The sequence below is a fragment of the Rhinolophus ferrumequinum genome, chromosome 17 (assembly GCF_004115265.2).
Source record: "Rhinolophus ferrumequinum isolate MPI-CBG mRhiFer1 chromosome 17, mRhiFer1_v1.p, whole genome shotgun sequence".
Taxonomy (NCBI): domain Eukaryota; kingdom Metazoa; phylum Chordata; class Mammalia; order Chiroptera; family Rhinolophidae; genus Rhinolophus; species Rhinolophus ferrumequinum.
The window spans coordinates 33093900-33112780 of NC_046300.1; the positions used below are offsets into that span (position 1 = coordinate 33093900).

Below are 18881 nucleotides of genomic sequence, written 5' to 3' on the forward strand. Positions count from 1 at the left end.
ATTCTATTCTTTGTGAGAATTTAAGGTACTAGTATCTATTGGAGAGAAAGATTTTAGATTATGCAGACATGTTTTTGTCTTCTAGAAAAATGTTAAGGATCTCATGGATTCAAATGGGGTTCGAATCCTCGTGGACTTGCTAACCCTTGCACATCTCCATGTGAGCCGAGCTACAGTTCCACTGCAGGTACCCATGCTTATTTAGATTTTACAAGGTTAACATTCTTGGAGTATAATTTTAGGATCAAAGGAATGATAAAAATCTAGAAATATGTCAATATTTGTGGCCATGAATGTATTTCTCTAACAATTATGATAGTACCAGTGCCTGGGACATTGAGTCACAGCAAAAAGGTAGACTAACTGTCAGAACAATCCAAAATGGACAGTGATGATCCCGTTTTCTTTTTCGAATGTCTCTTGCTGTCTTTTAGAGTAACTGCATCTCTTTAGGAATTACACTGTATTTTGTCAGTTATGTAACTAGAACGTTTAGCATTGACAATCAGTGAGAATATATGGGGACTTTAATTGAAACCAGCCATTAAGAGGACAGAGCTGCTAGTCTCTGCTAAAAGACCTCTTTTTTTCCTGAAACCTAACTTACAGAAGAGATCTATGTTTAGCTCATTGGTGATTTCATTGTTTTTTATTTTGGTGTTATGTTTTATTTTTGTTTAATCTGGTATGAGGAGATGTATCATGTTACATTTTGGCTGAAGTGTGAACAAAAGTACTGTTTGAATATTTAGAGTATGGCATTTTCTATTATCAGGTATGAATAATAGTAATTGTAATTTTTGTATAGCATCACGGTGTGTCAGGTACTGTTCCAGTACACATAATATGTTAACTCTTTAAATCCCCCAACAGCCCTCCCATTTTACAGATGAGGAAATTAAGGAACAGAGAGGCTAAGTATATTGCCCAAGGTCACCTAATAAGGAACAGAGACAAAGCTAGAACCCAGAAGTCTATGCTCTTAACTACTGTGCTATCCTTCTCTATATGAGTGACTGAAAGCTTATAGTTATGAGAACATTTAAAAACTATGTTTTAATAACATACACTAATTACATAAAAATTCTATTTTAGATTTTCATAAACATTTATATATGAAATTATAAGAATTATCTTTGTTGAGGGTAATAGATTGAAACCAAGTGTGTAAAAGCACTAGAAACTTGCCTGTTGGCAGTTTAACTCTTAAGATTATTGAAATTTTTAGTTGGGATGAGCTTTTCCCTTAAAAGAAGAATTTTACTATTTTGAGCATTGTGTTTTAAGGTTAATGGTATATGTTTATTTTATAGCTATTTGCAATATTCTTTGCTATTAAAATTTTCCTGCCCTGAGTACTTATTAATGATCGTTAGAAATGTGCAATGTGCCTTTGAATTTAGCTTAGATTGCCAGGTGAATGTAGGTACCCATTTACTTCAAATGCGTATTAATAAGGAAGTCCCTTTTCTGGACTATTACGTTAGGCATCTAATCCTTAACTCTTAAAATAAGGTCTCTTAAAATTTTAGGTTAATTGCTAACGGAAGAAAACGCAAGAAATTAGTACTGTGGAACTTTTTATGACATCTCTCTGCTTAAATTTCTGTCTTGAAAAATAACAGTCTTTTTAAAACTTAGAGCAATGTAATCGAAGCTGCTCCAGATATGAAAAGAGAGAGTGAAAAGGAATGGTACTTTGGCAACGCAGACAAAGAAAGGAGTGGCCCATATGGATTTCATGAGGTATGTGTCTTAAACTTGTCATGAAAGTCTTGGCCTTTCTTATGCCCCCCACTGCTTATGATACATAGACATGTTGGAATATTTTAAAACTGTGATTTGAATTACTGTCACCAGCTCCAAGGGCTCTGCCATTCCATTTCCATGTGACAGATTAGATGGCTTGCATTTCTAGAGAAACACAAACACACAGGCACACGCTCACGTCTTCAAATCGTATCGTTAAAAGCAGTTGTTATATAGGCAACACTCAGGTTTTTAATGAATTTTATATAACAATCGCTACCTTAATAATTATGTCAAACTATAATGCTTTTGTACGGTATGAAGAGGAAAGTTTCAATATGCACCCTGAAATTCATTAAAAATTGCTTGTACAGTTCAAAGGCAATTTCTGTCTTAACATCTGCTGACGTTTGATCCTGCCTTCCCTTCCTCAGCCTCCCAGGCTCAATCGCAATTTAGCCAAACATACTTTTATAGAAGACCAAGCCTTCTGTTTGTATAATTTTGCCATTTTACACTCCACCTACTGTTTTTATTTTTTCCAGTATTTCTTATATTCTGCAGGTGGACCAGCTAAATGGTTGTTTTCTTATATTAGTTGCCAGATTTGGGTTCCTGAAGGCCTGTCAACAGAAGTTTGTTGTTCTGTAATAGTGAACTTCAACATGTTTATTTCATAGTTTGTATTTACTATAAATAGAAAACATTAGCAAACCTTTTCATTTTACTCTGTAATAATGATGCCTTGCTTTCATTTAGATGCAAGAATTGTGGACCAAAGGAACGTTAAATGCAAAAACGAGATGCTGGGCTCAAGGCATGGATGGATGGCGACCACTTCAGGCAATACCCCAGCTTAAGTGGTGTCTGTTAGCCAGTGGACAGTCTGTATTAAATGAAACTGACCTTGCTACCCTTATACTGAACATGTTGATCACAATGTGTGGATATTTTCCAAGCAGGTAAAATGTAATTGAACAGTTCCATGGATAACAGGGAGGGACTCTTAAGCATCTTGTTCTCCCCACTTGTGTGGATGCTTCCTCGGTGATGGCATGGGATCCCTCTGGTGATTTACAGCAGAGGTGTTCCATTTGTGGCCTTGGAGGAATGCTGCTTTGAATTTTGGTACTTTCTGAAATAGAAAGAAAGAATTTTCAAGTTATATTGATAAAGTAGCTAAAAAGCAGCTTTCTCTGAGAGAGTTCAACTAATGTTACAGAATGAAGACTTACTAAGTACATTCTAGCAACAATAACAGTTGCCATTCATGTGAATCAGGTATGAACTTCTGATATAAACGTACTACAGTTTGTAGATGGTGAGTGCCAGCTCCTAGTCTGTCAGATTAGCCACTTCTGGTGTAAGAACATGAGTCTAGGCCTACATCTTGCCCCAAGATATGGTGAGAATTTGTTATTCAGTGATAATAGCAATTATGACCCTTAAATGGAACTTTTCATGTCAAATAGTGTATACATCATTTTGTTTTATTACTATACTAAAGATATTTTGTGATAGAAACTATTCAGAACCTGTTAATTTTGTAACGTGAGGCTTTCATGGTTCCATTTCTCTTGAAAATTCAGATTAGATTTAAAACCATATAATTAGCATTTAGAAGTAATGTATATCTAAAATTAAGGCTATACTTGGAAAATACTGCGAGTAGTTAAGGTTTAAATTTATGTGACAAAATTTCATATACCCTTTGGGGGGAAATACCCACTGACAGTGTTGGGCAGCACCAAGTTTAATCAATTAAATAATAAATAAGAGTCTTGGCTCTTCTAGGATACTGTTTTTCAAGAAAATCTTATGGAAGGAAACGAAGTCATATTAAGCAGCCAAATAGATTTAAACCATAATACCTAATCATGTTCCCAGCTGTGTGAGAATTTAGCCTTCATTAACAAAAAAGGAAGGTAACATGCCTGGTAGAATATCATATGCTCTGAACATACAATTTTAATAAATGTATTAAAAGCTGACCTTAGAAAATGTTTTTTAGGGATCAAGACAATGCCATCATTCGGCCTTTACCCAGAGTGAAAAGATTGCTGTCAGACAGTGCTTGCCTTCCTCATATTATTCAGGTGAGTACTTTTATGTTACCAAATTAGGAACAATATTTTGAGAATCATTTTTCTTAATTTTACTACAAGCCCCAGGCTTTGTTTTATTGTAGTCTATTCCATTTTCAAAAAGCCTGAACCCTAAATACATTTATTTCACTTACTCCTAATTGACTTGATATTCTGAATATGCTGTGGAAGATCGTGTATTTAAGAAGCTAAACATGGGAAGCCTCCAGACTCCAGAATTATTCTCAGAAGGTTTTATTTCTTATCTATTCTTACAATCACACCACTGCAATAACGGAAAGGTACTCTAGTTTATGGTGCAGGCTGATGTGGTTGGGACTTCTGGGAAGCACGCCAGCAGGCCACAGATGTGGCGTGGCGCGTTATGTCTTATGAGATACAGCTGTCTCATCAGCTTGCCTCAGAGTTGGACTCTTCTCAGTTATGTTTTCATGGATAGCGACTGATCCAAAGCACTGAGCTGGAGTTATGTAGGACATACTAAAGTAGCTTTTCTTGTTTTCTCATTATTCTGCTCTTTGGGAATTAAGCTACCTAAATTCCAGATGAGCATTCAACCCAAATAAGTCAGGGCCCAAAGATTTCCAGTCATTGTTTTTGTCCTGTCTATTGGTGATTGTGTTCTCAAATCCATTCTTTAATATTAATCACACATGGTGTGACTTCAAAGTATATGCCAGTAACTTGTGCCATTTGTGTCTCAGTTGTACATTGGTGTGAAAAGGGAGGGGAGAGTTAGTTTGTATATTTTTACATTCACCAATATGTAAGTGCCTGTGTAAATCATTGATAAGAAGACTGAATATAGTGACAGTGCCCTGTCAACTGTTTTCCCTCCCAACTTCTGTTACGTAAGCATACCTGCACCAAAATTGGTACGCTTTTTCTACTGTGGACGTTTCTATTCAGATGCTTAAATGAAAGTGCCCTACAGTTATTGTTTCTTATAACCCATCACCACCCCAGCTTAGAGGACTGGGGGCTGCGTATGGGAGGTGGTGCAAGGAGAGGGATTTATTTGCTATTTTGTACCCTCTCGGCATATAGATAAAGGACTGTGCCTGGAGAATCTACCTCTCCCGAACATTTTTCCAAGACCCATGAAACTGAAGGAAAGAAGTAAATGCAAACGCTGTTGAATTTCAGAACAGGAAGGGATTACTGAAAAACAAATTTTAAGAGCTGTGGTCAACATAACGTGAAGTTTTGGGGAGGGGAAGATCTAGTGTAACCAAAATTTTTAGTAATATCTAAACAATTAAAATGATTCAAGAGAAAAATTTTATAAATCTAGCTGCTTTTAACAATATATGCCTCCTACATATTTTTAATGCTGAGTTCAAAAAATACGTTTGAGAAGCTGTTTTATTTTTCCTTAATCTTAACTTAATTTTCTGTATTTTGGGAGACCTTAATCTTGCTAAGCACAGACAGGCAGTAATAGTTTTCAGGAACATTACTTGTAATGGTTGGTACAGATTTCTGGACTTCATTTGACTTTAAGAGCAATCACGTTTTATTATTTGGCATAGCTTCCGAATTTTTAGAATAGTCTTAAGATGCAAGTGAGATACTAGTGAATGTCCTAGGTCTTCTGGTACAGTCACAATTTCAAATATTTTGGGGCTTTGTCTGCTAACTCCCATATTTTTGTTAAAGTGATGTCAAGTCTTGAATTACAACCACCTTTAACACTAGGGAAAATCCTGTGTTACCATATCTCAATTTTTCCTTTGTAAAATATGTCATAGTACTAACCAATTAATCTAAATACCTGGTTGAACAGATAAGACCCTAAAACAGAGAAATTTAAAATATTTACTTAAGACATAGTAGCTATTCAGTCTCATATCTGAATCTAGAACTTTGACCCCCTAATCTGAGATAGTACTTTCTCTTGTTACTATAATTTTTTTTTTTTGTACGAGTAGCTCTGGACCCCCAATTCGGGATTCTTTGGAAGTAATTGTTTACAGAAAATTGAAATGCCACTTTTTATTAAGATAGAACTTACTAAATTTCTTTATCAAGTGTTTAGTTATAGCAGTAGTGTATGATTTTTTTTTTTTTTTAGCCCAGATTGATTACTGTAGTCCCAGATATTCCCTTCAGTATTGTAGCTCATATTTCTGGAGACTACATCTTTTGGTACTTTTTGGTAATAAAAGTCCTGCTGGTATTCAATTACCCTCTTGCCTTCTACCTACCCTTGTAGAGCTATTATTTAGTGCTGTTTTACTGATAGTGTTCTCTGCTCTGCTCCTTGAGTTCTCAAATACTCTTTGGGGGATGTTTCACATCCACTCAGCTGAATTGAAAATAACCCAAAGCATAGCTGCTTTTCTTTTTTCTTTCGTCATTAAAAAGGAGTCCATTCAGGAAGATTTCTGCACAAGAAACAATTTTACCTCCAATCATGACAGAACATCTTCAGGCATGTCTGGGTGTTCTCTGAATAAATTATTATCAATTCTCAGTATTTTACTATATCTGCATTAAATGTAAAATGAATCGTTTTTCAAATCTTTTTACAGTCTGGTAGATAAGCTTACTAAATTCCATGGAGTTTTATTTTGTAACTTACTACATATAAGAAACTATAACCTCAGCACAGGAAATACATAAACCTAAAATGAATGATGATATTGCAAGTTTTTTACAACCCAATAACAAAAACTTCTCTTTTTTTAGCTACTGCTGACGTTTGACCCCATCCTTGTTGAGAAGGTTGCTATTTTGTTATCCCATATCATGCAAGATAACCCACAGTTACCTCGTCTTTATCTTAGTGGAGTATTTTTCTTCATTATGATGTATACAGGTTCCAATGTGCTTCCTGTTGCTCGGTAAGAACTCTAATGATAATCTGTTTTAAATTATTATTTGAATTATACATGGACAGATTGATTTTTTTTTGTGTGTGAGTACCACACTACTTTTATTAAATTTTTAATTGTAAAAGTAATTTATAAGTCTGAAAATTTGGGAATTAGAAGAATAGGGGGAAAAATGACTCAGTATTACATCACTTTACCACGTCTAACGTAAGAATTGTATCTAGTATTTCAATGTACATATTTAATGTAATCATATATTCATACTGTATGTGCAATTATACATTTTACTTGTTTTCTTGTAATTAGATAATTGTTCACATTATTATATAACCTTAATATGATCATAATTTTAAAATCTTTCTAATTAAGTTTTTGCCTTAATTAGAAATTAAACATTTTGGGGATATGGATTTACAAGTTGCCTTTTATCGCTTTTATTTATATGTAAATACCTCATATGTATAAAACTAAGGTTACTAAATCTCAATCAGCTCTTATATCTAATAAGTAATTTAATTTTTTTTTTTTCTAGATTTTTGAAGTACACACATACCAAACAGGCTTTCAAGTCAGAGGAGGTAAGCCAGGTGAATCCTCTGAATGTATAATTTAACACTGGGTAAGCCGTCGTGGCAACAAAGTTTCCTGCACTGTGTATGTTTACTAGATTATAAGCACTTGAGGGCAGGTGTTGTTTTATTCATTTTTTTACATTTCCTTGCAATACCTTTAGCATAGGAAGTCTAAGCCTATATTTTTTAAATGAAAAGAAATGTTGCCCATTAGACTTAATGTTGAAATTGAAGATGTAAATTATAAACCTGATATCACTGTGAATATAACTTGTTTTCTTTGTGTAAAATTTGGATTTGTAATTTTCATAAATAATTCATTATATACCTGAGTCTCATATAGTCAGCTTACATTCATTAAGACCTCAACTTTGTTTTTGTTCAGATCCCAAGGTGGCAGAAGCTACTTTTTTGAAGCTACTTTTTAGGTGTTCCTAAGTGTTGCTATTTTACTGAGGAGGAAAATTAGGAATCAAGAAAAAGATGAGATTTATCAAGGTAGATTTGACACCTTGAAACTTTATGCCTACAGTTGCAGAGATATTTATTGTCAACACATAACTGAAGGGTGTTTCAAATTTTGTTAGGCTTTTCATGGAGCACTGGTTTTCAGATTTTATTGAGAGCGGAAGAATAAATCAGAACTACACCACTGTTTAGGAGACTAACCAAGGAATATACCACTTTGATAGTAGACGCTAGACCATCTGCATGTTATCTAGAGAAGCCAGTGAAGTCTGAGAAAGTAATCTATCTAATAATGTTAATGCTGTGATGCCCATGGCAGTGTAATTTTCACAGCTTTATACAAATAAAAAAAAGTTTTTAAAAAATTGTCTCTAATGCTACCACTTAATGTAGCTTTAGGCATTTTTGACATTCTTTTTCCCCCTGTTTTTTCTATGTAGCTATGCATGTAATCTTTTTTCAAATTTTATAATATGAGAAACATATATGTCATTTCACCTAACAATATTTTGAATAATTACAGCAAAGCAGTGTTTGTGTATAGCGGAACTCTGGGTGCAGGAGTTACCAAATAATAGTATCCTAAAGAATAGAACAAACAATTCTTCACCCAAAAGTTTAACAGATAGTGAATTTATGACTTTTATTAGCAGAAAGCCTGAAAATACTCATTGTTGTATTTTTCTTTGCACTGGTAAAAGCACGTCTGGGTTTTTTCCATCTTTTTGTCATATCCTAGAGAAATAGAATATCCTTAATTTGCCTAGGAGGAAATAAGAAAAGTATTTATAGTCTTTAGGATTTTATTTCCATCAGGTAAAGAAATGAGTTTAAAAATTTAGTATGATTAAATGTGATCATTACCCTGACTCCCTTTGACTAGCCAGAGAATATGACGTTCTTAATATAGTTGATTTTAATTACCTTGAATAGGAATTCTCCATCTAAATTCTAGCCACACTGCATGAGGACAGACTCTTTAAGATCTTGATTTTCTGGACTTACTTGTTTTTGAAAACAGAAGCAGGTACAGGTGGGAACTGCAGCCAACAGTGTAACACAGAATAATTAATGTAAATCTTTGCCACATCTTTCTTGTGTTGTCCAGTCCTGTTGTACATGGTCCAAGGCCAGTCATCCTAAATAATGTTGGCAGCACCTGACACCTGCGGCGGCTAAGGCTGCTGCAGGGCTAGAGGCTGTTACTTCCACTGTTGAGCTCATGCCAAGACCCTGAGTTTATACCATGCACCTCACATTTTGCTATATTTCTATCTAAATTTCCAAAGCATATAAGCAATTTGTACCAGTTCTCTTTCTTAGTGTTTATTAACCATAATTTTATCAGAAAATTGAAAGATAGCTTTAGTATTTCTGACTACATTTTGTTTTGGTTTAAAGACAAAAGGACAAGATATTTTTCAAAGAAGTATCCTTGGGCACATCCTACCAGAAGCTATGGTTTGTTACTTAGAAAATTATGAGCCTGAAAAGTTTTCCGAGATTTTCCTTGGAGAATTTGACACTCCGGAAGCCATCTGGAGCAGTGAAATGAGGTAAACAGTCAGTTGATACCCAGAATCTGTGCCTCTTGCTATCTGGTTTGACTCTTGTTAAAAGAACTGCTTTCACTAGTTGCGTAATCTCTAAAGCTACAGTAGTTACTGGTGCCAAATCAAGTGACAACAAGTGGCAAGGCCGTAAGCATTTTTCTATTCTAACATGGTTTGACAAAACTGCTGTGATTGAATGAGCTTTATGTAAGGGGAGAGTTTTTATTTTTTTTTGTTTTTTTTTAATTTTACCACTGGTGCTTTTTAAATCAATTTGTAGAACTGGTAAAATTTGGGGCAGTGAATACGTTTGTATGGAATATATAGGGATAAAATCAAGACACACCTCCTGGGTATTTGGAAATAGAACTGTATTCCACTAATTTAAAACTATGCCTACATACAATGGATCAGACGAGAGATACTCAAAATCATTTTAGAAGGAGAGCTGTATAGCCAGCACATTTTGACCTTAATCTGGAGGTTAGCATTCCGAAAGAATGTCCTGATTAGGAGAGGAACGCCATAGGAAAAGCCTGTGGAGACCAAGAAAAAGGAGAAGCCCAGAAATAGATAGATGTCAGTGTCCAGACAGGCTCTTTTCAGGAAAGGCTTGGTACTTCATAGTCCCAGTGTCAAGCCTACCTCCTTGTGGAGAAGCCCTCAATCCTCAGCTGGGTGGCAGGTTATCTTAGTTACTCACTCTCGTTTGGCTGATTTCACACTCACAGTGCCACCTGCTGGTTATCATTTGGCTTCTCTGCTAGGTATAGGCTTGGCATGTGCTGGTCACCAATTTGAATGTATTCTGTATGACAGTCATATTTTTCACTGGGAACAAATATATAGGAATAAATTCACAACACAGTTTTTCTGTGTAATATTTTTCTATTGAGATTGATTAATGAGACCCCATCTAAAAGATGTAGCTCTCTGAGTACTGATCAAATCCAGTTTCTGCTTAACTGAGGGCCAGATTCCAGATTGTGGGAAGTTAACTAAAATAAACACCATGCAGTGAGTTTCTTTGGGGTGGGAGCTAATTTGAGTTCCCGGCTATGCTGTTGTGCAGGCAGATTTCACACCATTTAACTATCTCATGAGTGGTTTTTCAATAGGAAGGACTAGTAATATCAGCCTTTTTCTTGATGGTCTTTGTAGATAGGTATCACGAATAAATTTATATCCATTGAGAGTTTTTATACAATACGTTTAGAATACCCTGTGTAACATTCTTGCGAGCTCTTATTGGAGACCAGTAATTGAGTTACTCTAAAGAAGATCCATGTAATTATCTTGCATGATTACTTGTCTTGACCTTTTCTTTAAAATTAATCTCTTCTAATGCTTGGAGAGCTTTTATAATTGTAGGCGCCTCATGATAGAGAAGATTGCCACCCATCTTGCTGATTTCACACCTCGTCTTCAGAGTAACACGAGAGCACTTTATCAGTATTGTCCTATCCCGGTTATCAACTATCCACAACTAGAAAATGAATTATTTTGTAATATTTATTACCTCAAACAACTTTGTGATACACTCCGGTTCCCAGATTGGCCAATTAAAGACCCGGTAAGTCAGCAGATTAATTTGTGCCTTCTTAAATTATAAAAATAGCACAAGGTTATAACTTAAAAATTATATTGTGAAATAATTTTATTTTAATAGATACAAATTTTAATCCTGTTTTTAAGGTTAAACTTCTAAAAGACACTCTTGATGCTTGGAAGAAGGAAGTAGAAAAGAAGCCACCTACGATGTCAATAGATGATGCTTATGAAGTGCTCAATCTCCCTCAAGGACAAGGGCCGTGAGTGATTTTCAGTATTATCTTCCCCTTGCCTCTTGCAGTTGATGTCATACGTGGGGAAGAGATTTGATAGCAGCATGCTTAGGACACTAAATGATAGATGCTTAGGAAAGACTGCAGATTCACTCTATCAGTAAAGTTTTATAGTAGAATAGGTATGTTAGCGAAAAATAGTTTCAAAGATATTTTCTTAAGTATAGACTGAATTTGTACATTTTCAGCAAGACTGATAGTTAAAATAACTTAGAATTATAAAGTTCAAAGGGGTATTCTAAAAAACTAGTTTTTAAAAAGTTCTTCAAACCTCAAATATGATTTTGTAATTGGAAGTGAATGATAACCTTGCATAGGGAAAATTTAGGTTTTATCTTTTATATGTAAAGATAACGTAGAAAGAATAATCTTACTTAAGTCTAACTGGATTTAATTTGGTACCTATTATATGATCATGTACAATAAAAGAAGGTTCTTAAAACATCATTTTAGATGATTATAAATATTTTTTTTTTTTTTACCTTACTGTGTTCATACAATTTTCCTATTTAACAGGCATGATGAGAGCAAGATTAGAAAAGCTTACTTCAGACTTGCACAAAAGTACCATCCTGATAAGAATCCAGAAGGCAGGGTATGTAATGCCTTTGGAATCAGGGCTTTTGGGTTGACTTCCTTTTGCTCTTTTACTATTTTAGAAAGAGAAAAGATATACTAATCCTCTGTGCCAGTATCTGCCTCATAATATATGCCCAGTGTGTGTTTAATTAACTTATAGCCCATGTGCCCATGTTTTTTGCATGAATGGTCCTCCCTCAGTATATCAAAAGGACTGCCATTGTTACTAGTAACTTAGGGATTTTATTCTCTCTCCTTACCCATGTCTGTTTGAGAGTTAACTCTAATGAGCAATTGTATGAATAATTGAAAGTTAGAAATGTGGTTGAATTTAATTCATTTGTAGGTGATACCATTGCCATCAAGATTGCTTTGGGTAATTTATTTTTTTCTAATTATATCCAACTTCACATTACTCTAACTGAAAAAGTAGAAATTTTGGTTCAGACTTAAAGTCATCTGCTGCCAGCATTCCCAGTCCTGCCTCTTCCAGTTTCCTACTGGAAAATACCAGTGGGAATTCATAAAAGATGAAATGAAATAAGAACCGTTAAAACTAGGATTAATACTCAATTGCTAGAAACTTGGAGTAATTTCCACTGATTTCAAGTTCAGTATTGTTTTTAGAGACAGACAATATTCCTGAATGGGAAGAAAATATTGAAAAGATGCTGCTTTTATATGTTGAAGACATTTTAAATCAGAAGCCTACGATACTTTTGAGAAATATTTAGCAATTCAGTTTCATCTGGGAGAGAAAACAATCAAGATAGAAAGAAATTTTGAAATCACCATATCATAACACTCCATAAAGCTATAACAGTAAAATAATATGATACTGGCACAAAAATCAACATATAGACCAAGGAGCATAATATAGGGTAGTAGTTTATGAGCACGGATTTAGGAATCATATCTGGGTGTCTTAGCTCTATCACCAATTAACTTTGTGACCTTAGGGAAGTAATTTAACATCATCTAAAAAAATGAGAATAATGGTTAACACCTCACATTCTGTTTTGAGGATTAAATGAAATAATGTATGCAAAGCACTTAGTACAGTGCCTGCTACAGTACTCAATAACTGTAAATAAATAAATGTAACTCAATAAACAGTAGGTCATGTAATTATTTTTATAGCAACTTAGAAACTGTCTCTAGTGTGTATGAGTTTAATATAATATTTATGGTATAAACCAGTAAAGAAGAAATTTCCAGTAAATGGTGTTGAGATCATTGTATAGCTATTTGGGGGAAAAAGTTTCACCTTAAAAGTATAGCAGCTAGATGACAGTTGGAATGAATTCTTCAATGTAAAAAAGCAAAACAAAATAATAGCTGAAGAAGTTATTGATAAAATATAAACCATTCGTGTTCTGTTTTAAGTTGTGATTTCAAATCTTCCAAATTAAAAGTTAATTATCTTCGGTTACTACAGGATATGTTTGAAAAAGTAAATAAAGCATATGAATTTTTATGTACCAAATCAGCAAAAATAGTGGATGGACCAGATCCAGAGAATATAATTTTAATTTTGAAAACACAGAGTATCCTCTTCAACCGTCATAAAGAAGGTAAAGCATGTGTTCTCAAATTTTAATTTCTGCCATGTTACTTGTTTCTACCTCATACTTGAATAGATTTATAATTATTATTGCAAACTCTTGGAATCACATTTTAAATACAGCAAAAGAGTAGTTTTCCATAGGAAAGCCCAAAATGTTGTTGGTTTTATTCCTCCCACTTCTTAGCTGTGTTTTCAATGTTTTGCATTTCCACCAAGGTTTCATTATTCCTTCCTGAAGGACATTTCCATTCCTTGGAGCGTCTTGATTAGTTTTTGTGTTTAGCCATTTAGCAGCAAACATATTAAATGAGATCTAAAATGTTTCTGGAATCTAAGGATCATTTAATGTTCTTAAATCACATATGGAAAGACTGGGCCTATCATGACTCCAAAAGTCTGTGAAGGTTGAAAATGCCATGAGTGTTCTGGTCTTTAAAAAGCAATAGAAATTTTTGAAATGATCATATACTTCTCTTCACACCCCCTTTTTCCTAAGGTAGCTCTCAAAATCCTCAGTTTGAAAAATACTGTTATAGATGAAATAGTTGTGATTGCAGTGTGCTGGGTTATTGGGAATTTCTAGCATGTTTGCAGGACCATTTGCAGTAGACCTAACAGTAGCAGCCAAAAAGCTGGGCGTATGTTGAAAACTTTTAAGACTTTGTGGTGGGGAGTTAGGTTCAATACGGCTGGTGTCCATTGGCTTGGGAACTGAACTTGGCTTACCACACGAAGTGGGAGTTCATTTGCTCAGTAGAACGATGTTGGGAGAAAAAGAAGAGAGGACAGTGGGGATCTGAGATAAGCAGGAGGACTGCTGGGTAATTGAAAACAAGTGGAGTTGCAATTTAAGTACGAATTGGAGGGGACAGCAAGGGAATCTAGCAGTTGGGTTATTAGAGAGTAATGATTGATGGATTCACTTTTGCATATGAATCGACCACAACACATTTGGAAGTAGTTAGTTATATGGCATTTATTACTAATCAGAAAGAGTTTAAAGACATCCTTCAAACTATCGGGGTTTTTTTAATGACTGATAACAGTACTAGCCACAAGGTGCAGCTGTGGCTCACCATTGGTTTGATGTCAAGGTCAGAGTGTTTTTTCAAGCTGCTTCTTCCACTTTTCCCAGGGCGGTTTATACCCAGTGAGTCCTGGGGTAGGGACCTGATCTGATAGGACTCAAACTTAATTCACTTTTCTTTCTTACCACCTGTATATGTATGTGTTAGGACTACTGGGACCAATTTCAAGGGGCTTTTTATTTCTTAAGCCATTTTAGAAATGAGTTAATTTAAAGCAGATTATTGGTCGTCCTCAAAAGGCAAAATCTTTATGCTGATTTCAAGTGGGATTATAGAGTTAATTATAAAATCACAGCCAATTAATTTGCATATTCCTGCCTTACATATTAGTGTTAAAAAGGAGAAAAAGAACAGAGCAATTTGGTACCTCTACATTTCAGCTTTCGCTTTTAAATTTACTTATCAAAGCATGGAGCTAGCCAATTACAGTTCATATTTCTGTTTTGTATTTCTAGTAACAAATTATATTCACTGTTTTCAAATGTTTATTTTACGATAACTGGTGAAATAGGAAGAAAATATACTTGTTTATTCAGAAAGTAGGATATAAAATATTCACTCATTTAAATCAAATGTCTCTCATTATCTCTTCTTTACAAAAGGTATGAATATCATGATTGTTAATACACTCTGGTGCCTTGGCTATGGCTTGCTGTCTATGATCAGGTGAAAAGTTACAAAGATCACACAGACATCATAGAAAGTAAATATTCTGCAAAGGATCAAAACCACTACATATTAAGTTCAGTTAATCTACCAGAAAATACTCTTTTATTAGTGGAAACATTTTAGAGAAATCAACCAAGCAAATTTGCTAGAAAAGAAAAGATCCAAGGGATTTATACTTGATTTCTTTTTATAAGCTATTAGGTTGGTGCAAAAGTAATGGAGGTGTTTGCAGTTTTTAACCTTTTAAACCACAATTACTTTTGCACCAACCTAATAGAATTAGGAGGCATTTAAGATGTTGAATATTTTATCATTTTTCAAAGGCAACATAGTTGAACATAGTATCAAAATTAACTTAAAACCTTGGCATGATCAGTTTTTGTTTTGTTTGTTGTTTTCCCAACACTTCCCTTTGGTTATTTCAGATTTACAGCCTTATAAATATGCAGGATACCCCATGCTGATTAGGACTATAACAATGGAAACTTCAGATGACTTCCTTTTCTCAAAAGAATCACCATTGTTGCCTGCTGCCGTAGAGCTGGCTTTCCATACTGTCAACTGCTCAGCCCTCAATGCTGAAGAGCTCAGAAGGGAGAATGGAATTGAGGTAATAGGGAATGACCTTTGTTCTTATCAGGAAGCTAGTTTAGGCACATTGTGTGACTCTTGGCAATGAAGAATTCAACAAGTACAAATTCAGTTGATATAATTTAATTTATTCCAACAGACAACAACGATATATTCCCTATATTCTGGTACCAAAATTAAAGATAGAAGTGGAGCTTTATTTCATAATGTGAATTGATGAGTATTGCATTAAAAATTGGTAAACTTAATATTGTTTACAAAGTAGTCTATTGGGAGTACTTAAAAAAAACTTCCAGGAATCCTTTGTTTACTTGTTTATTTAACAAATGTTAATTAAGCAAACATTCACTTACCACGTATTTGACATTAAAAGTTACTAAATTTTATTCCTACCAGAAAAGGCTTTTCAGACATCAAGTCAGAATGGAGACATAATGGCTGACTTCTTTCCCTGCAGGTATTACAAGAGGCATTTAGTCGCTGTGTGTCTGTCTTGAATCGTTCTAGTAAACCAAGTGACATGTCCGTGCAGGTGAGGCTGAAACATATGGTTGTAAGAAAATTACACTAGACACGTAGCTCAGACTTTAACATCTATGAGAACCACTTGGAGAGCTCATTAAAACATGGTTTGATGAACTCACTTCCCCATACCCGGCCCACAGAGTTTCTGATTCAGTGGGTCTGGGGTGGGGACCCGAGAATATGCTTTTTTTATCAAATTCCCAGGTGATACTGATGGTTTGTGTATCACTTTTAAGAACCACTGCACTAAATCACTTGTGATCTATTGAATTCATTTTTTTTAAAAATAGAGAATAATATAATGAACCCTTATGTCCCTGTTACCCAGTTTTAAATATTTGCCATTTTGCCATTCTTGTTTCACTTATCTTCCATGCCCTTCCCTAATTTCCTTCTCTGCCTCCCTCCACCATCCCTCGTGTTTTAATTGGCTTATTTTCTGCTATGGTTATAGTAGTTAAATTCTTTGATCGAAAATCCATCAGAAATTCATTAAGATCATTGTAGAATGCATCTTTTTATGTAGCCCTTTGTTTATGCCAGCAAAATTTAGAATATAAAACAATTGAGTACAGGTTTTTTGAGTTTCATCGTCTATTTTAAAGTGCAATACAGAAATAGAATTCTGACTCCACACTGTTAATAAGCTGGACAAAAATACTTTAATCCAGAGGTCAGCGAACTTTTTTTTATAAAGGGCCAGAGAGTAAATATTTGAGGTTTTCAGGCTATGTACAGTCTCTACTACATATTTTTGTGTTGTTTTGTTTTTTTTTTTACAACTCTTGAAAAATGTAAAAACCATTCTTAGCTCCCTGGTCATATAAAGACAGGCCACGATCAATTTGGCCCAAGTGCCATGGTGTGCCAACCTTGCGTCCATAGGAAATCTTAACCAGAAATACTAGTGATTTAATAGAAATGCTGTTTCATTTTGGAGCATCATTTATACCGGTAAGCATTATTCACGAATCGCTGCTGATTTGATTCCTGCTGTCTTCAGTAAGCAATGCACAGGTGACTCTTCTTTTGCTCTGTCGTGTTGTCTGCAGGTCTGTGGACACGTAAGCAAATGCTATAGTGTCGCCGCTCAGTTCGAAGAATGCCGAGAGAAGATCACGGAGATGCCTGGTATCATCAAGGACCTCTGTCGGGTGCTGTACTTCGGCAAGGTAGGGTTCATCTTCACAGCTTTCTGGAGGGAGTCTGCGATTGCTTTTCTTATCAAGTATCCCGTCTCCGATTTACAAATAAGTGGTTTTCCCCAGATTATTTTTAAGTAAATTATTTGGGTCTCTAAAAGCATTTTTCATAGATGCCTTGCTATAAATGAAGAATTTTGTTTCTAAGCTGGCCCATAAAGAATGAGACTAGTGACATATCTAAAGGGAAGTGCGTCTCATCTGAACATTGGAAGAAAGGCAGGGAAGGAAGAGAGAAGATGACTAAATAAATCTAAATACATAAAACCTGAAACAGTCAGGCCTCGTGGGGAAGGCTGTAGGATCTGAGAGCTTACTGTTTGAAGAGAGATTTCTCAGATAACTGGGCAGAGTGAGAGTTGTATTGGAATAGAACAGGATTGGGGTGCTAATCCTGGACTAAGGTATCTAGAAGAAATAAGACATGATGAAAATATTCCTCAACTATATTTACTTGTGTCCGTAGAAGTATTTGGTAAGAATGCAAACTCGGATACAAAGAAGTGAATAGGTACACCTGCACTAAAGATACTGATGAACTTAAGTTCACTGGCATGTGAGTTGCTACTAATGCCTTGTCACTGTTTTTAAAAATTAAAAATTCAAGAAGTGAAATGAAGAAAACTATTCCCAAGTCTTTGAACACTAGCCTCAAAGATAGTAATTCTGTATTTTGTCAGAGTCACTTTTAATTTTAAGCTTAAGGATATAGGATTCAGATTTAAATTGGAAATGAAAATATAAGAGGAGGTAAACATTTTGCACGGTAAGGTAACCAGCTCGACATACATTCACGTCCAGTTTCTCTTGGGAGTTTATTTTTAACCCTGTAACTAATGCCATCATTCTTATTCTCTCAGAGTATTCCACGGGTGGCCGCACTTGGCGTAGAATGTGTGAGTTCTTTTGCTGTGGATTTCTGGCTACAGACACACCTGTTTCAGGCTGGAATTTTGTGGCATCTGCTTGGTTATCTGTTTAATTATGACTACACACTAGAAGAGAGTGGCATTCAGAAAAGTGAAGAAACAAACCAGCAGGTAACTTGAACACTGCTTTAATATTAAATTTGAACCCTAACCATAGGTTAATGCGAAGCAAACCTCCAGCTATCCAGAGCCCCCAAAGCATAAACTGTTTTTCAAAATAAGTTTATTTCTCTTTAAGCCCCTAAACAGTTTTTAGGCATTTCTGCTGGAAGAATTCAAGGCAAGGGAGTTTGCAGTAGCATATACTAGGCATAACTTAATCTTTTCTTGATTACTCAGAGTCACCTTTATGATTGAGAAATTACCCTTTTGTAGCCCAGGGAAATACAGTGATGCTGTTGGGGCTAACTGTTGAGTACTCACCTGATTTTTACAGATACTTCTTCTCCTTTCCTATTCACTGTCATTCATTACTTACATTGTTAGTATGTGCCTTTAGCAGTCAAATCCACCTGCCTCTCCCCTGACCTCCCTACACACGCGAGCGCACACACACTCCCAAATGTGCTTCTTCCAGTTATCTACAAGATATTTTATTGGTAT

At 35.1% G+C, this 18881-nt stretch overlaps 1 protein-coding gene across 4 annotated transcripts in view; it reads left to right on the forward strand.

The window, feature by feature from the left end:
- DNAJC13 (DnaJ heat shock protein family (Hsp40) member C13) overlaps positions 1-18881 on the forward strand; it is a 104993-nt gene that overhangs the window by 61178 nt on the left and 24934 nt on the right. For all 4 annotated transcript variants that reach the window (XR_004425461.1, XM_033132542.1, XM_033132544.1 and 1 more), the window contains 15 exons: positions 86-187; positions 1642-1746; positions 2509-2711; positions 3761-3845; positions 6546-6700; positions 7224-7269; positions 9133-9287; positions 10656-10857; positions 10980-11095; positions 11645-11723; positions 13146-13281; positions 15457-15641; positions 16080-16154; positions 17200-17319; positions 18210-18389. Coding sequence is in view for 3 of the 4 variants with exons in the window: in XM_033132542.1 (XP_032988433.1) it covers positions 86-187; positions 1642-1746; positions 2509-2711; positions 3761-3845; positions 6546-6700; positions 7224-7269; positions 9133-9287; positions 10656-10857; positions 10980-11095; positions 11645-11723; positions 13146-13281; positions 15457-15641; positions 16080-16154; positions 17200-17319; positions 18210-18389 (1944 nt within the window). In the remaining variant the exon portion in view is untranslated. The remainder of the gene's footprint in view (positions 1-85; positions 188-1641; positions 1747-2508; positions 2712-3760; positions 3846-6545; positions 6701-7223; positions 7270-9132; positions 9288-10655; positions 10858-10979; positions 11096-11644; positions 11724-13145; positions 13282-15456; positions 15642-16079; positions 16155-17199; positions 17320-18209; positions 18390-18881) is intronic.